The sequence below is a fragment of the Solanum verrucosum genome, unplaced genomic scaffold (genome assembly GCF_900185275.1).
Source record: "Solanum verrucosum unplaced genomic scaffold, falcon-dt-bn FXZP01000092.1, whole genome shotgun sequence".
Taxonomy (NCBI): domain Eukaryota; kingdom Viridiplantae; phylum Streptophyta; class Magnoliopsida; order Solanales; family Solanaceae; genus Solanum; species Solanum verrucosum.
This window is the reverse complement of record NW_026020351.1, coordinates 1,516,057-1,534,314: the sequence shown is the minus strand read 5'-3', so window position 1 is coordinate 1,534,314 and position 18,258 is coordinate 1,516,057. Positions and strand designations below refer to the sequence as shown.

Sequence of the window (18,258 nt, the reverse complement as noted above, 5' to 3'; positions counted from 1 at the left end):
TAAGTGCCTACTTGTGCACACTCAGAATTGGAGGACATAGTTATCCGTTGAAGCCAAGTTAAGGGTCATGTTTATGTATTATGCCTTTCTATTATTTTGTAATTAACATATTATTTTACATATAATGCCACTACGTAAATACCTAATATTTGCAACTCTTTTTAAATATAATATAATATTTATAAAAAATATATTATTTAATATATACTATGTTCATCCGGAATTAATAAATTTTTTTATTTTCGTCACTAATATAATTTGAAAATCTCCGGTTTGAACAATATTTAGCTAGAGATAGAAAAATTAAGGACTAAACTGTTCATTTTTAACTCCGTAATGCACTAATAGAGCATTTATAGGAGTAATGCATAATCTTGAAAGTTGAGTATTTATATAATGTTTATGTAATTGTATTTCATTAATGATTTTACTTTTATTTGAATTGTCCATTAATTTGTATATTATATAATATTTGCTTGCAATTTATGTTAATTAAATATTTAGAATAAATAATAATTTTATATTAAATAAAAAAATTATGAAAATTATATAGAATGATTATTTGGAAAAGAAGAAGAAAATAAGAATGAAATAAAAATAATAATATAATATTAATAAAAGAAAAGAAATTTCTTTTGTTAAAGTATAAAATAGAGTATCGAGTTTGGAATAGTGAAAAAAATAGAAAACTCGATGGTTTACGAGAGATTTATCGGAAGGTACAAAAATTGAAGTCGAGTCATATGCAAAAAGGTGATATGAACTAGGGGTTTCGTTGACATATGTACTTATCGTCGTCTTTCTCTCTGTATATCAATCTGTGGTCAGTCCATATGTTTAAATTGGGTGATATTTAGAGATATTGTGTTGTGGGCAAAAATGTCATCCATCTCCTCTTCATGGGACGGCACCATTACATCCACTCAATTTCACAATGCTGCTTCTACTTTTTCTGAGATATGGAACAATTTCGATCTAGGGTTTCCTCACTGGTCATGGATTAACTGTCCAAAAAAACCAGGTTTTGCTGCTACCAAGGTTTATCTTTCTGCATTTGGCTTTGAATTTCAACAATCTTCTTTTTCATATATTTTATACTCCTTTTTTCTGCAATTTTGGCAGCTACAAGGATATTTATCATTGGAGAATATGATTCTTCACAGAACCACTGAGGTTTGTCTTGGGTTGAGCTATTTTAAGAGGTTATGCATGTAAGACTTTGCTGATTTTCTTTTTCATTTATAGGAAGAATGTGTTCTTGCTGGAATAGAAGATTTGACTTGCTCTAGTGAAGATTTATGTAATGATACTGCCATATTGGTATGTTACACCTTTTATTCTTGAAGTAATTTCCTTTACCTAGGAAACAACATTTTATTTGATAAGAGTGCTTCAGTTTTAAAATATTTATCTCTTACTCACCTGTGTTGAAGGTTTTAACAACGACTATTTCTAGTTTAAACTGCTCAACTCTTGCAACCAAGATTTCCAATAATTTTGGGCTGTATATTGGATTAATATTTGAGTCTTTGGTAGAATGCATTAATTGTCAAATCTCTTGTTTTTTTTAAGCCATCACCTTAGGCGTTTAGCCTTATGGTTTGGGGGTTTGGTTTGAACCTTACCATGTCTATATAAATGCAAAAAGAGATTACATAATTTGAAGGGAGACGTGGACCTAACCCCGCAAAAGTAAATATTGAAAATTCAATCTTTGCAAAAGATGAAAGACTGCCTATACAATACCTTTCATAAAATTAGCATAAGAGCATTAACTCACAAAGAAGTCACATTTGTCATATCTTCTTCTAATACTAGGGAGTTGCCATCTATCTTGTTGAAAAAATCCTTTCACCCCTTTAGGAAGATGTTGAAAAGAGTAGAAGAAGATCTCATTTCCACTTGAAGAGGCTTGTTTGGATAAGAAGTTGGCCACTTGATTGGCTTTCCTAAAACAGTGTGAAGTCTTCACATCAACACCATTGATACCCTTGATAATGTTTCTGATGATACATTTGAGCCTGAGATTATTAGTGACCTTGTTATTGATCATGTCAGTAGTCAGTAAGGATTCCAATTCAAGTTCAAAAGTATTGAATTCAGTCTGTTTGCACCAGTTAATCCCATACATAGCAGCCATAGCCTCTGCCTGATTGTTTTACATTGAATTGGGACTGAAAAGGCCATGATCAGGTTGCCAGAATCATTCCTCGCCACACCACCATAAAGCTCTGTTATTTTGCTGGATGTAGCTTCCAGTAGTATTAAATTTAATCCTTCCAAGCGGTGGTCTGGTCCAAGTAACCTATCTCCAACTGATTACTGGCTTGAATCTTTCAATTCTTTGACATAATTGAGTCCAGTTACCTGAAATATTGCATCTGGGAAATGCCACAGATATGGCTGTCTTTATGTTCCACAGAATATGCACTTCCATATTGGAAGTAACAAATCTTTTCTGGTCACCATATTTACAAGAAGTCCAGCTCCTCCAAATTTCCCAACAAATACAATAGGAACTATTTGTTGAAACAGTTTATGTACGCTGTTGTTAGTCTTAACATCTCACCACATATTTAAATTTCTTTTTTTATAGACATAGTGATGTCTAACTCCCAGAGGGTTACCAAAGAAGTTCCAAACATAACTATCAGCCTTTCCATCAATAAAACATGGTTCATTGTATCACGAGTAGGTGTAGTACAACAAAAGCATCTAGATACTAATTGGTTACCGAAATTATGGAGAATCAAATAACTTTTTAAGAATCAATCTCTAAGTAAAGAAATGAAATTTTAAAAGGTAAACATTTATGCCATAACTTTTCAAGAGTGGTGTCGTTCTACTTAGGCTTTCTGATGATTTTTCATGCTAAAGAGTTGTTGTAATGTTCTACAGGGTGGTGGTTAGACCGACTTTGTTGCATGGGACTGAGTGTTTGCCAGTCAAGAAATTTCATGCCCAGACGATGCATATTGTGGAGATGTGTGGTCATACTAGGAGTGATAGGATTAGAAATGAGGATATACGGGATAAGGTAGGTCAGGCCTTCGTGGTCGACAAGATGAGGAAAGTGAGACTGAGATGGTTTAGACATGTGAAGAGGAGATGCATAGACGCACTAGTGAGAAGGTGCGAGAGGTTGGTTATAGAGGGTATGAGGATAGGCAGAGGTAGGCCGAAGAAGTATTGGGAGAGGTGATAAGATAGGATATGATGCAGGTTCAGGTTACCAAAGACAAGGCCTAGATAAGAGGGTTTGGAGGACTCATATTAGGGTGGTTGATGTTTACGATTGTACTTGTTGTATTATTTTAGTTCTTGTTTTTATTCTTATCATGGTTTATTATTGTTTGTTAATAATAATCTACCCTAATATTGGTTTTATGGCATTTCGATTATCACATGATTTATTGCTATTTTGGCTACTTTTGCACTGTTTCTTGTTTCGATTTTCTCTTCATTGTCTTCTTCTTTATACAAGTGTGTGTTGTACTTGAGCCGAGGTCTTTCGGAAACAGTCTCTCTACCTCCATGAGTAGTGCTGAGTTCTACGTACATTCTACCCTCCCCAAACCTCACTTGTGAGATTTCACTGGGTATGTTGTTGTTGAAGAGTTGGTGTAATGGCCATCTTGGGTAACATTCCAGATGGCAAAATCATGGAGATATGTAATCTGGGAGCACCTCACAAAGCTCCTCCAAATTCCACTTTCCATTGTCAATAAGTCACTGGCATTAGCCTTTATTATTATTATTATTATCAATATTACCAGGATAAAGGTCTGCCAAAACATCCTTCTCAATCCAATTATCTCACCACATGCTGCAACAACTAAGATTAATATGTGAAAGAATGTTTCTTTCAGTGTTCTCCCTAGCTTTAATTAGAGATTTCCATGTTTGAGAGTTTCTGCTTGTCCATGCCTTGGACACAGGGCGAACACTATTGCAATATTTTTCCCTCAAGAAATCAACCATAAAGAAGGTTGAGCCGTGAAGCTCCACCATCTTTTGATGGCTTAGGTGTTGGAGATGTCATTCATGTTTCTGATACCAATACCAAGATCTCCAGTGATATTTTGCTTTCTTATCACTGGATTCTCAGTAAAAACTAGCAAAGTGTTGTTCCAGAAGGTTCAGGGTACTCACAAGGGGGTTTATAACAGTAAGAATGTAAGTAGGCATAGATTGAAGCACACTTTTAATCATAACCACTCTACCACCATAAGTAAGAACCTTACCTTGCCAACCATTCAATCTTTTAACAACTTTGCAACCATATCATCAAAGTAAGAAATCATCTTTCTTCCCACATAAATAGGACAACCCAAATATGTAGAAGGAAAGCCTTTGTCCATGAAGCCAGTGCATCTTCTAATTCTGTTAATTTTGTATGCACTAGCTTTAGAATCAGTTAAAAGAAACTTTATCCGTGTTAACTCTTTGACTAGAGGATTTCTCATATCTTCTAACCTATTTCATGATAAACTTCATAAATCTACTATTTCCACTACTTCCACTACGGAAAAATGAAAATAATAATATCATCAATATAAGCTAGGTGGTCTGCGTACACTCTACCCTCCTTAGACCCTAATTGTGGAATTTCTCTAGGTATGTTGTTGCATTATCACTGACATCCCATTGTGAGTGGTGTTTCTCGCGATGATTGATTCCCTGGGTGGGGATTTCGCCGTCGATGTTGTGTTTACATTTGTTACGGTGGTGGCACACGGAACTTCTCTAGAAATACTGTCAGTTGGTTGTGTCGCTCCAGCAAGGGGAGCAATTCAGTTAAGTGGATGTGCCGGAAGGCCTCTGTCCAGTGGCTCCATAAGGTGCTATGCCTTAGACTCACTGAAAAAGTTACCGTTGTGTATTAAGGTTTTTGTTTGTGTGGAGAGTGTTTACTTAGAGAGAGAAAAAGTTATGGATACAAGTTTCTTACGAGATTGGTTTACATGTTAATTTCTTGCAATCAGGCAATAAGTTTAATGAGATCATTTATTCCTGTCCTTGGCATTAAAGACTTTCAATTTTTGGATATGGCTGTTAATTTGATAGATGGTGGTGCTCTTATCAACAATATGCTCCTCTTAAGTACTCTAGCCACACTAATTAAACATCAATTGCCTTCAATCGGTTACAACGATGACTTTTGTGTCTGATGGAGTTTTAGATTCATTATCTTTTATAGTTCCATTACAGTATGTGGCTGTCAACATTTATACATATCCATGCTCTATCTTCAATACTACATACTTTGCTTTGATATATCTGTTCCAGTTTTCATCTCTTAATTGTCTTTAAACTATAAATGGTTGAACATTGTCATGATTTTCCTTTAAAGGTTCAAAAGGACAGCAAAGAAAGACATCATTACGACTTTCATGTCATCTACAGTTCCTCTTTCAGGGTTCCAGTACTTTATTTCCGTGCATACTGCAGTGGTATGTTTGTATTCATTTTATGCCGTAAGTTACACACCAACATATATATTGTTCTGATTATGCTACATCCATAGATGGAGAACCCTTGGCAATAGAAGACCTGGAAAAGGACTTTCCTGCCTATACTGCACAGGAACTAGCAGTATCTAAAAGGACTTTTATAACTCGGGAGGTATGTTTGCTTAATTTATTTTCTGAAAGCTGATCATGTTTTCTCACCTTGTAATCTCAATTTGCACTTGGTAATTTTATGTGGCTTTGCCTTCTATTTATAAAGAAGATTATTGATATCCTTTTTCTCTCAAATTCATTTAGCCATCAAACCCTGATCCCATTATGCCTCGATAGTCTCTGTGTAATCCATCTACATTAAACTTTTTTGATAATGGTATATATCAACAGATATACTACACCAGAAAAGTATAGTCCCCCAAATCAAAACATTACAGGTTATAGCATACTTTCTTCATATATTGCTAGTTACATATTGTCTAGAACATCAAAAATATCTTCTGTTTGTACTAAACATTCCTGTTTACACCAAAAATAATGAAGAGCTAAGCAATTCATGTTCAACTTTTGAATGTTCCATTGTTTTTCTTCAAAACATTTTCTGATTTCTCTCTTTCCATACAGTCCACCAAATACATGCAGGGACAACCCTCTATCTCTCTTCTGATTTGACAGAAGTCCTTCTTTGCCCCAACTGCTAAGAGCAGCCCCCCTTTTGTTGCCTGGCATCACCCATCTGATTCCCCTCAAGCTGATGAAGATCTTCCATATTTGGTACGTCCATTTGCAGTGTAAAAAGAGATGGTTGGCTGTCTTTGATTACTCCCCACATAAATAACATCTAGAGGATAAATTAAAACCTTCCCTTCTCAGCTTCTCCAGTGTCAACACAGTTTTTCTTTGTCTGCCAGCCAAGAGAAAGATGTCACTTTCAGAGGTATCTTCACTTTCCAAATCATTTTCCATGGCGAACAGTCAACCTGGTTATTAACTTTGCTCAAAATCCTGTAAGCTTCTGTCAACTTAAAGTTTCCTTGGGAATTTCCTTGATACTATAGGATCTTCATCTCCTTTGATACCCTGAAATTGACTTAGAACATTATAGAACTCTGTTACCCTCCTCAGTTCTCAGTCATTTAGATATCTCCTAAAAGACAAGTTCCATCCTTGTTCAGACCATGCCTCAGCCACTGTTGCCTCTTGTTGTTGGGTTTAGAATGTACATGTCTGGAAAAGATTGTTGTAAAGTGCCTTGTCCAAGCCAGTTATCCTTCCAGAAAGATATTTTCCTGCCATTCGCCACCTTTAGCCTTGAATTGTTCCACATCCTTGGCCACAAGTTTCTGATGGACCTCCAAATACGGCAACCATAAGGAGTGGCTACTGGATTTGTTGTCCAACTGTCCTCCCTATATTTCTGTCTAATAACTTCCTTCCATAGAGGTTCTTCTGAAGCATATCTCCATAGCCATTTCATCACCAAAACTCTGATTTTGTGCCTTCAAATTCCTTATTTCCATCTCTCCTTTGAAATCGTAGAAATCTGTCATTGCTTTTGTTATTCCGACTCGGCGACTCCCTTCTTCTTTTCTGATGGGAACCTCGTAGTGTTGAAATCCCCACAAAATACCCATGGACTATTTAGTAGTCCCTGTTCTGCTGCTAATTCTCCCCAAGTCTCCTCCCTCTCTACAATAATCAACCACTAATAACAAAAATCATCTTGTTTGTCAACAATATAAGTGTTACATATCATGCTTTAAATTAGAATGCTCCCAGGCACGAAAACTGAGATAGTTCTCTCTCCTACTTACTAGGAGGGTAGAACCACCATTTCCGGTGGCCTCGGCACCGAAAAAGATTTCTTTCTTCATCCTGGTTACCACCTTATGTGTTAACTAACACCTTTTTCTTTCTCTCTTCGACCTCTACCATGGAAAGTGACATAATCTATTTTACGATGGGATTCAAATCTTTTGACATCTCGAGAAGTTCCTCTCGAGGAGAAAACTGGTACGACTGGACTAAACGTGGAAGAAAGAGGATGAGCAGGGCAAGTTTTAGCCAGAGAACAATGGAATGGCTGTGTAGGACTCTCAAAGAAGCTTCAAAGGTCAAAGGCAATAGTGTATGCTGATGGAAACGACAGGAACTATCTACGCAGCTATTCTGTGTAAGAAATTTCAACAATGGGGGGAGATATATTAGTATAATCAGTGTACAAGGCAGAAACAGAGTAGTATTAATTGTCCCAGAAACAACATTCAATGTAGGTTGGTGGGATGTGGCTAATAAAATAGAGAGGTTCATTTGTGGTCGCAGCATCTATCCCTCTGGATTTCAGCCCATCTGCGAATCTCAAAGAGAGTCGGGATTTCAGACCCATTGTTTCCTTTTCGAGTTCACCTCTATGAAAGAGGCAGAACATGCCCTGAGAGGTTGCTGGTTTTGGAAGAAACAGGCCCTGCAACTCCAATGGTGGACTCCAACTGTAGGTGCTGCTCAATATAAAGCAGCCATCAAGCAGACATGGATCAGATTGGTAGGTTTGCCTCTACACTTGTGGTCAAAAAAGGTTTTTAAGGCAGTAGGGGATTTTTGCGGAGGGTGGATAAGTACGGAGGAGGAGACAAAACTTCGGAATCATTTAAAATGGGCGAGAATTCCAGTGAAGGGTTGGGGAAATAGCATCCTGAAGGAAGTGAGAATCGAATTCGAAGGAACTGGGTACATCATCCAAATCTGGAATGAGGCGCCGGTCAGATTTTATGACGGAGAAGAGAAGGAGATCGCCGGAGCTGATCCAGTGGGCAAGTCTTCAAACCAACGGATAATACTGGGACCTGAAAAGTCTTTATCCGTACTGGAAACAACTGAACGAACAGAGGAACACGTGGGTTGTTCAAGTTTTTTTGAAACACGAACCCTAACACGTGACTGGACACGTGACTTTCCACTTAAAAATCAAACAAAGGGCAAAGAAAGGTTGGGCCTGGACCCGTTGGCCCAGTTCAGCAGAAATTATAACAACAGAGTTGGGCCTAATGTAACAAAGACACCAGACCCAGTCCAAATTGAGATAGAAGTTAATAAACTATTGTCAATGGGTTTGGAAGATGAGTTAGTAAACAACCCAGGAACCATCGAAGAGGCTTACAATGGTCTCGAACTGGCCGAAGAGCAAAGTGATGATGATGCGATGTTTATAATCCAGATGGACGACAAGGAGAACTTCGCTACACAAGTAGGGGAGAATTTACAGTTGGAAGAGAAGGAGGAGAGGGATGACACAGTAGAGGATATTTTACCTCTAAACTCAACAGTGGGTGAAGGCACAACAGAATCTGAGAAAACGATTCCCATGTGGGTTCAACGGAATATAATTGAACTGAGTAAGGAATTTGGAGTCCACTTTCAAGGCTGTGAGGAGGCGGCTTTGAAATTATTCATGAAAATCGATGGCAAAAGACTAGTAATAGATGAGATATCAAGGGCAATAGTGCCAATGACTCCAAAAGAAAAGGTTTCAAAGGAGCTTAAAAACCTGGAACCAACCAGCAATTTCATTAGCTTTGGAACAAGAAGTAGAGGGGGGTGTTTTGTGAGCAACCTTAATGAAGGTTAACATAGTGTCATGGAATGTGAGAGGCCTCAATGATCCTGGGAAGAGGCTGATGATCAAGAACATGGTACACAAATGGAGGGCAGATGTCTATTGTTTTCAGGAATCTAAATTAAGAGGTGATATAAGGGAGACAATTAAAGAACTATGGGCGAATAGAGGGGTAAATCACACACAATTGGAAGCCAGAGGTACCTAAGGGGGGATTATCATTCTATGGGACAGCAACATATGGGAGGGAGAAGTTTGTGAGGTAGGGACATACTGTATTACTGTAAGATTTAGGGGGAAAACACAGAATTTCAGCTGGCACCTTTCAGGTGTCTATGCTCCAAACAACAGAGAGGAAAGGGAAGAGGTTTGGGGGAGAACTAGGAGCAGTAAGGAGTCTATTCCCTTGGGTGATTGCAGGGGATTTCAATGTTGTGAGGTTCCCTTCTGAGAAGAAGAATTGTAACAGAATCACCAAAGCTATGGAGGATTTTTCAGATTTCATTGAGGACATGGAATTAGTAGACCCACCACTCGTAGGTGGCAGCTTTACTTGGAGAAAAGGAGATAGGCACATTACAGCAGCAAGATTGGATAGGTTCCTATTTTCAGAAGAATGGGAGATATCATCCAAGAAAATAAAACAAACTCTTATGCCTAGAGTCACCTCAGACCATAACCCGTTGCTACTAGAATGTGGAAATTGGGAGAGGTCACATTCGTATTTTAAATTCGAAAATTGGTGGTTGCAAACTGAAAATTTCAAAGAGAGAGTTAAGGGGTGGTGGGACTCCGAAATTTTTGTGGGTAGACCAGATTACATTCTAGCTTGCAAGATGAAGGCTCTCAAAGTAAAACTGAAAGAATGGAGCAAAATTGTACAAGGTAATCTAGGTTTACAGAAACAGAACATCTTAAATCAGCTTTATGAGTTAGATATGATACAGGAACAAAGGTGCTTGTCTGAAGATGAATTATATCTGTGGGCTGTCCTGTCAGTAGATTTTGAGGAAGTGGCAAAAAGAGAAGAAGTAGCATGGAGGCAAAGATCCAGGGCTATATGGTTGAAAGAGGGTGACAAAAACACAAAGTTTTTCCATAGAACAACAAACAGTCGCAAGAGATACAACAACATTGACAGTCTTCTGATTAATGGAACTAATGTCACAAACTCAACAACAATTAGGGAGGAGATCACAGGTTTCTACCAAAACCTTTATGGAGAGAATGAACACTGGGGACCCCAATTCAGCCCCAGAGAACAAGTTGTGCTCAATGAAGAAGACAACTTCCTTCTTCAAAGTCAATTTGGAGAACAAGAAATTAAAGAATGTGTTTTTGATTGTGCAGGAGATAAGGCTCCTGGTCCAGATGGTTTTACCATGGCTTTTTTCATACATTGTTGGGATGCAGCCATTCAGAACTTCCATAGTCAAGGCTATTTTGAAAAAAGTTTCAATGCTACATTTATAGCCTTGATCCCAAAAAAGATGGGGGCAACAGAAATGAAGGACTTCAGGCCCATCAGCCTGATTAGCAGTGTCTACAAGATCATATCCAAGGTCCTAACAGAAAGACTCAAGAAAGTGATGTCTAAGCTGGTGGATACACATCAATTGGCATTCATTAAGGGCAGGCAAATCATGGATGCCATACTTATAGCCAATGAATGTGTAGATGTGAGGAAAATAACTAAAATTCATGGGATTCTATGTAAGTTGGACATAGAAAAGGCCTATGATCACCTCAACTGGGACTTTATGTGGTACACACTAGAGAGGATAGGCTTTGGAAATAGGTGGATAAATTGGTTGAAGTATTGTGTGAGAACAGTCAAATTCTCAGTTCTAATAAATGGTTCCCCATCTGGTTTCTTTCCCTCTGAAAGAGGATTAAGGCAAGGGGATCCCCTCTCCCACTTCCTTTTTATCCTAGCTATGGGAGGACTAAGTGACATGTTGAAAACAGCACAATCAAACAACGTGATCAGAGGTTTCTGGACGAATGATAGTGACCCAAGGGGTTTATCTATCTCCCATTTGCAGTACGCAGATGACACCCTAGTGTTTTGTGGTACAGAGGAAGATCAACTAAAGCATCTAAGAATCATATTTATATTGTTTGAAGCTGTTTCTGGACTTCATATAAACTGGAGTAAAAGTTTTGTTTACCCAGTGAATGAAGTCCCAGAAATCAACAGATTGGCTGGCATCTTAGGAGGTAAAGTGGGAGAAATGCCTACCACTTACCTAGGGATGCCTCTAGGTGCAAACAGTAAATCAAAGAACATATGGAATGCAATGGTGGAGAAGTGTGAAAAAAAGCTGGTAAATTGGAAGTCAATACCTATCCTTGGGTGGAAGATTGACACTAATTAATAGTGTGCTTGATGCTATGCCAACCTACATGATGTCTTTATTCCCTATGCCAGGGAGTGTTTTAAAGAAGTTAGAATCCATCAGGAGAAACTTCTTATGGCAAGGAAACAGAGAGGGGGAAAGAAATATCACTTGGTGAAATGGGAAGTGGTGATAAACAACAAAAAAGAAGGGGGGATGGGCATAAAGAATCTCAAAGTCCAAAACCAGAGTCTCCTTTTGAAGTGGTTGTGGAGGTTTGATTCTGTAGAACAAGGTCTGTGGAAAGATGTTATAATCTCCAGATATGCAATGGAGGACTCTTGGACTACAAAGGAAGTTAGAAGCCCTTATGGGGTTGGTTTATGGAGAACAATCAGAAATTTGTGGCCTAAAATATGGAGAAATTCAAAAATTGATATAGGAAATGGAAGGAAGACATTCTTCTGGAATGATGTGTGGGTTGGACAACACTCTCTGAAACAATTGCATCCTGAGATTTATAATCTGAACCAACAGAAGAAAGCAACAGTAGCAGAAGTCAAAGACAACCAAGGATGGAACCTATCTTTTAGGAGAAGGTTGAATGATTGGGAAATAGACAAATTAGAAGATTTTTACAAGTCTTTGGAGCAGGCAAGTAACCTTGACGCAAAGGAGGACAGTTTACAATGGTTGAGGGCCAACAATGGGAAGTTCACAATAAAATCAGCTTATAGACATTTTGACAGGCCAGCTGAAATGTTGTTACCATGGCCTTGGAAGATGATATGGAAAATTAATGTACCTCACAAGGTGGCTTGTTTCACCTGGTTGGTAGCTAGGGAAGCAGTACTAACTCAGGACAATCTAATGAAAAGGGGAAGACAGTTATGCTCCAGGTGCTTTTTTTATGAAATAGAAACAGAGACAACAAACCATCTCTTCCTCCATTGCAGAGTGACACAAAAATTGTGGCAGGTCTTTTTGAATTTGAGGGGAATCAGCTAGTCCATGCCAAGACACACCTCAGATTTTCTAGCATGCTGGAATAGAGAAGGGAATACATCAGGTCACAAGGAGAGATGGAAGATTGTCCCTGCTTGCATCTGGTGGACAATTTGGAAGGAAAGGAACCAGAGATGCTTCAAAAACAAGAGCATCCCTTTCCAGAGTTTGAAGTTGAACTGTCTTATAACCCTTTATTTTTGGTGTAATCATGTCCTCCCCAAAGAGATGGAGGCTATTGCTGACTTTTTAGATAGTTTAGGAGGAGTATAAATGATAGATCTTTTGGTTTTGCTTACTGTATACTCCTGTTGTAATTACTACTGAAATACACCTTGGTGTATTGTTGTCTATAAAATGTTAACTTTCTCAAAAAAAAAATCATCTTGTTTGTCATTACATTTTAACCTCTGCCATTCTTCTTGGCCACAAAATTCAGGGTTCTATCTGCATGAAAGAGATGAATAGTGCATTGATGCAGTTTAAGTTATCAGGGAGTACTGCAACGTTTGTCTATAATTATATTATTCCTTCTTGGTAAAAAATGGTGGAAGCTTTTTCTTCCTCATAAAAAGAAAAGGTTGAAGTTAAGTTTTCTGAGTGAAAGCCATACTTCACCTGAAATACTTCTCAAACAAGTTTTTCATTATTTCACCAGCTATGCTCAGCCGCCGAGTGTGAGTCGGATCCGTCAAAAGTTATTCATATGTGGCGGATTTGACATGAGTACATGGGCATTTTTCGAAAGCAACATTGTTCACCAGTATATGATATACTGGTAGCCAAACTTCAACTTGCAAGTGATATCATGACCAAAAACCCCTTTAGTTATCAGTTGACAATCATAACCGCTACCAATTTCTAGTAGTTGCCATGTATTTCAGTGGAATTCTTATTTTCTGTTTGAGGCCATTTGGATGTGTAGGTTCCAGCAAAACTCCCATTGTTGCTGAATCTTCCTGGAAGATCCTTTTCATATCCTGTCAATTAGTATCTCTTACTATGTTTCTTCCCTAACCCTCCTTCACCAGTAAATGCAAAAGAGTAGCTACAAGGATATTTCTTTATGTTTCTCCATTATACCTCCTTGATGCCATTAGAATGAAGTTAACTTAGTGGAAATATATATATGTTATGAATGTGCACCACGTTGAGATGTGTCTTAATTTAAATGGTGAATTATCTATAGGAGCACCCGTACCTGAATCGGCCATGGTATACTTTGCATCCATGTGGGACTAGTGAGTGGATGAAGCTGCTTTTCAGTAATGAACCTTCAGTGGTGTCTCAAGGTGGAGTTGCAATTGAAAAGTATCTAACCTCATGGTTTTCAGTTGTATCACCTGTCTTTGGTTTTAAAATCCCCTTAAAATTCTCTACATTTATGAACTCTACACCCAGCAAGTCTGGAAATGTTGCTACTGTAATATAGATTTAGTTTTTTCTTTTCAATGTAAATGTTTAGAATGAAATCATCTGCTAAGATGCAAAATTGGTGGGGCTTATGTCAGATGTTAGGCCTTACATAAAACTAATCTTTTAATGTGAATAGGCAGATGTAGATTTTAAAATTTTAATTTCTGTTAAAAGTCTTGGCATTGCAGATTTCTTCAATGAGCTTCTCTTACCTTACATGATGTACGCTGGTGAGGATTACATTCACAGTTGCAAAATGTCAAAAAACTTATATTGAAAATATATAAGCACACTTTGTATCCGCTTATTTGCAACAATTACTCTTTATTTGATAGCTATTTACTTAGGGATGGCAATGGGGATGGCGTGGGCGGGTTGAGCTTAATCCGTAAAATTTTTAATCTGTCTTGCTTCGCCCTGCATAATTTTTTTAATATTTTCTTTTTATTGTTAAACTAGATACATTAAAAGATAAAGCAATAAAAATAAAAATAAAAATAAAATCAATAATTTGATTTGCTAAAAGCAAAAAAAAAAAAATGATGATGAAATCTTTCCACACTTTTCCCTTTGCTCTGTATCAATTCTTGTAGCTTTTTTTCACCTTCAACAATGATGATGTCCCATGGATCTCGATCCTAAGTCCTTACCGGAGCCACCAACAACACTTGATAAAATTGTAATGTATAATAATGATGAAACAAAGGTGTTATACATTAATTTAAGAAATAAAAACAACTTAATACATTGAACAACTGAACCTATATGTATCAGAAAAAGATGAACAACAAAAAATCGGAAAAAAATCATTAACTTGATCTGCTGAAACAAAAAAAAAGGATGAAGAAATCCTTCTATGTTTAAGATCATGAATTTCGTCAATATGATTGAGCATTTTTGGATTTTCGTTGTGTAGATCCAGGATTTATGGGTTAAGTCGTAGTTATGAGATTCGACGAAGAATCCGATTCAAAGATCTGGGCTGGATTTCCAGATGTTGAAAGTGAAGTTTATTGAGTTTGTATCGGATTTGATGTCGTCGTCACAAATGAGGATGGACCACCAGGTTGAGGCTGGAGGAAGGTTGACGGAGGATGGTGATTGGTGTGGTGGAGGAGGAGAGGGAAAGGTTTTGGGAGAGATTTGAGAGGATTTGTGGCGAAGTTGAAAAAAATGGATAAAACAGAAGGTGAAGAAGTCTTTTCAATAACTTGCATATCGATGAGTTAGAAAGAGAAAATATTTGAAATTCAAAAATAGAGTGATGAAGATAATTGGTAATACCATGGAGTGATTTTAGGCGTGAAAAAAGAAAAAAATTGTGCGATGATAATTTACAGTGATGTATCCAAATAAGTGAGAAATTGTGGAAAAGAAGGATTTTTGTAATTTTTGGGAATGGTAGAGATTAATAAAAAATAAATAGGATAAAAATGATGTGTAGATGCTTGAATGAAGTACAAATTACTTTGATTCAATCATACATCTTCATAAGTAATTTTTCCAAAATTTTATAGTAGAAACTGAAAAATAATAATAGTTATTACAAAAAAAACTTCTCTAACGCCGCAAACTCGACTAAACCTAGTCATCCAGACCACAAGTAATAAAGAGACATATTCTCAAATAGTACACGACTATTTTAACAAACGAATCAAACATCAAACAAATGAAGATCACTAATGAATTCAAGTAACATCACTAAATTTAGAAACAAAAAAAGAACATTAGAAATTTATGACTTTGAATCTAATTATTACAACGCATGAAGTTTAATATATTAGGAATCAATATATGTTTAATCGACATTTTCTGGAGGTGCTTGTGTAGAGGAAGAAGCATCATTTTCTAGCTGCGATAAATAATTTTTCAAATCAAAATCAAAGGAGTTCAACTAAAGCTCGAGTTCATTCAACTCCTCTTCATTAAATTTCATAACGAATTCCTAGATTTTTTTCATGTCAGTTTCCTCAGTGCCAGATGTCGGATTAGATAGACCCCTTTCTATGATATCAAGCTCGTCAAGCTCAACTTTTAGTTCCTTCACTTTGTTTCGAGAATTTGCAATAGCAATACAGTTACTTTCATTTGGTTGTGTATTTGGACTGAAAAAGCGATCAACAACAACATCAATTGTGGGGTCAAAAAAAGAGTAGGATTTGTCGGTCGGAGAAAATAATGTTATCCTCACATCAACATCGTATTTCCCAATCAATTCACTAGCTTTTTTATATAATGTTGATCGGAGCTTTGAAAATATTGTGTATCGAGCATCTTCATTTTCTAATTTGACCATTGAAATCTTTTGACGTCCTAAGTCTTTTTTTCTGCCATGACTCAACTTTTGAGGAAAAATGATTTTTAAAAAAAATAAGTTTATTGATAAAAACACTCAAGAAAATGTGGTGCTTATAAAAACTGAAATAAGATGATTATTTATACAAAAATTCTTCATAGTCCTGATAAATTTCTAACCAAATAGTACAATAAAAAATATATTTCTGGCATCATGTTAAAAATTATAATAACAAAATAAATTTATATGGTAAGAAAATCAAGTTTCTAGTCAAATAAATAAATAAGTATTTCAATATGGTTTATAAATTTTTCCAAATTTTGATAAGCTAATAAGAATATATTTTTCGAAATAAAAAAGTAAAGCTCATTTTTCCCCTTAAGATTTTGAATTTGAGAAACGATACCCCTTCACGTTTTGAATAAGATGATAAATGAGAAAAGTACACTAAATAGCATAAAAAGTTAAATATTACACTCACATACCCCATTTCTTAATAATTTTAAATATACACAGTCGGCACAAAAAATTTACACCGCATAAGGTTACATATATATGTATATTAATTTAATATTCAATTTAATCAATTAAGTTGTCCGCTTGATTTCCTTATATGTTTTCTTGTTTTTAATTTATTTGTGTTCCAAATTTCTTCCTCTTCACACCAATTTAATCCATTAAGTTGTCCACTTGATTTCTTATATGTTTTCTTGTTTTTAATTTATTTGTGCTCTAAATTTCTTTATCTTCACACCAATTTAATCCTACAAATAAAATGTACAACATAAAAATAATCCAAAAATTTATGCTAAAAAACGACAACGAAAAAAACTAAATATGAGATAAATAATGATCAAAGACTTAATTATTTTGATTTCATTCTTCCTAATAGTTAAGAATATATTTTTCTCTCTTTCTTTTTCTCCTGTTAACTAAATTTTTTGTTTTTAATTTTCTCTTTGTTAGTTACCTTTTTGTTTTGTTTTGTTTTGTCTTAATTTTTTAAAATATTTTTTCGTTAGATTATCTTTTAAATATTTTTTCGTTAGATATACTCTTATAGTATCATTGACTAATAAATAATGTATGAACAGTAAATCTTAATGATACCACACACACACACATATATAATATCAACTAAGCAAAATTATCACTTGGGGCATCTATTGTAATTTTTCAGGGGACATCAATGTAATGTGGTATATATTTGTAATTAATTTGTATTTATGAGATATTTGCTTAGTTTTCCCATTAATTTATTTCAAAAGATTTGTTTTGACCAAAGTAAAGTCGGTAATTCGACATTGCATTTTCAATTAAATCTAGATCGTGCATTGTTTTACACTTTAACATGATTTTCTGTATATTCAAATTTTGAACTTGAGAAGTGTTGCTAAATGTGGGACAATCCCATTATAGAACCCCAACCCATGTTGATTGTAGTGTGGTCATCCTCATCCCATTTATAGATGAAAGTAACAAGTGTCATGATGTCACGATTCAAAAATGGACGTGATGACACTTGTCTATTTCCACCAAGTTATTTCTGTCTGAAATGCAACGAAACGAAAGAAATGTGGAAAGTAAAACAAGAATAAGATAAAAATGGAAAACTTATTCATTTTATTATAACCCCCAAACCTAATTGGCACGTGTCCAAGTCACTAATACATAAAGTACGAAAATGAAAGATAATTACAAGTCTCAATGTCTTTGATTCTAGAATAGAACAAAGTATAAAATAAGAACAAGAGAGTCCACCGGAATGACAAGCAACTACCTCTCGAAAGTTCTTTGACAAGCCTCGAAAATAGGAGGAGAAGAAGAAGAGAAATCACATGGTACAAGACTTTTAACCTACACAAGTATCAAAATGCGTCAAGTCATAATAATTAACTCTTGCTGGAATCATTTTTCTTCGGCTTTATATCACATCACTAGCCGAAACCATTTCCCTTCGGATTTATATTATACTGATATCGCTCAAACTACTCTCAAAACAAATTCGAAGAGTAAGCAATCGTTGTCGATAAAAATACATAACTAAGAGTCGTGGTCGAATACCACAAGGAATGATATAATGATAAGAATTCAACTAAGAAATTAAGAATGCAGACTTGTTCA

At 36.0% G+C, this 18,258-nt stretch overlaps 1 protein-coding gene across 1 annotated transcript; it reads left to right on the top strand.

Annotated features, from left to right (window-relative positions):
- Positions 1 to 879: 879 nt before the first annotated feature.
- LOC125837510 (ubiquitin-like-conjugating enzyme ATG10) lies at positions 880 to 13,919 on the top strand. The gene is made up of 6 exons (XM_049516614.1): positions 880 to 1,038; positions 1,123 to 1,173; positions 1,246 to 1,320; positions 5,354 to 5,453; positions 5,528 to 5,625; positions 13,612 to 13,919. Exons 1-6 carry the CDS (start codon positions 880 to 882, stop codon positions 13,852 to 13,854), a joined length of 726 nt encoding a protein of 241 aa, XP_049372571.1. The 3' UTR covers positions 13,855 to 13,919.
- Positions 13,920 to 18,258: the final 4,339 nt, after the last annotated feature.

Excerpts from the sequence above, each read along its gene's own strand:
- LOC125837510 (XM_049516614.1), top strand. The coding sequence starts at position 880 with ATGTCATCCATCTCCTCTTCATGGGACGGCACCATTACATCCACTCAA. Across the intron at positions 5,454-5,527 it reads TTTCCGTGCATACTGCAGTG|ATGGAGAACCCTTGGCAATA; the intron begins GTATGTTTGTAT and ends CTACATCCATAG. Across the intron at positions 5,626-13,611 it reads GGACTTTTATAACTCGGGAG|GAGCACCCGTACCTGAATCG; the intron begins GTATGTTTGCTT and ends AATTATCTATAG.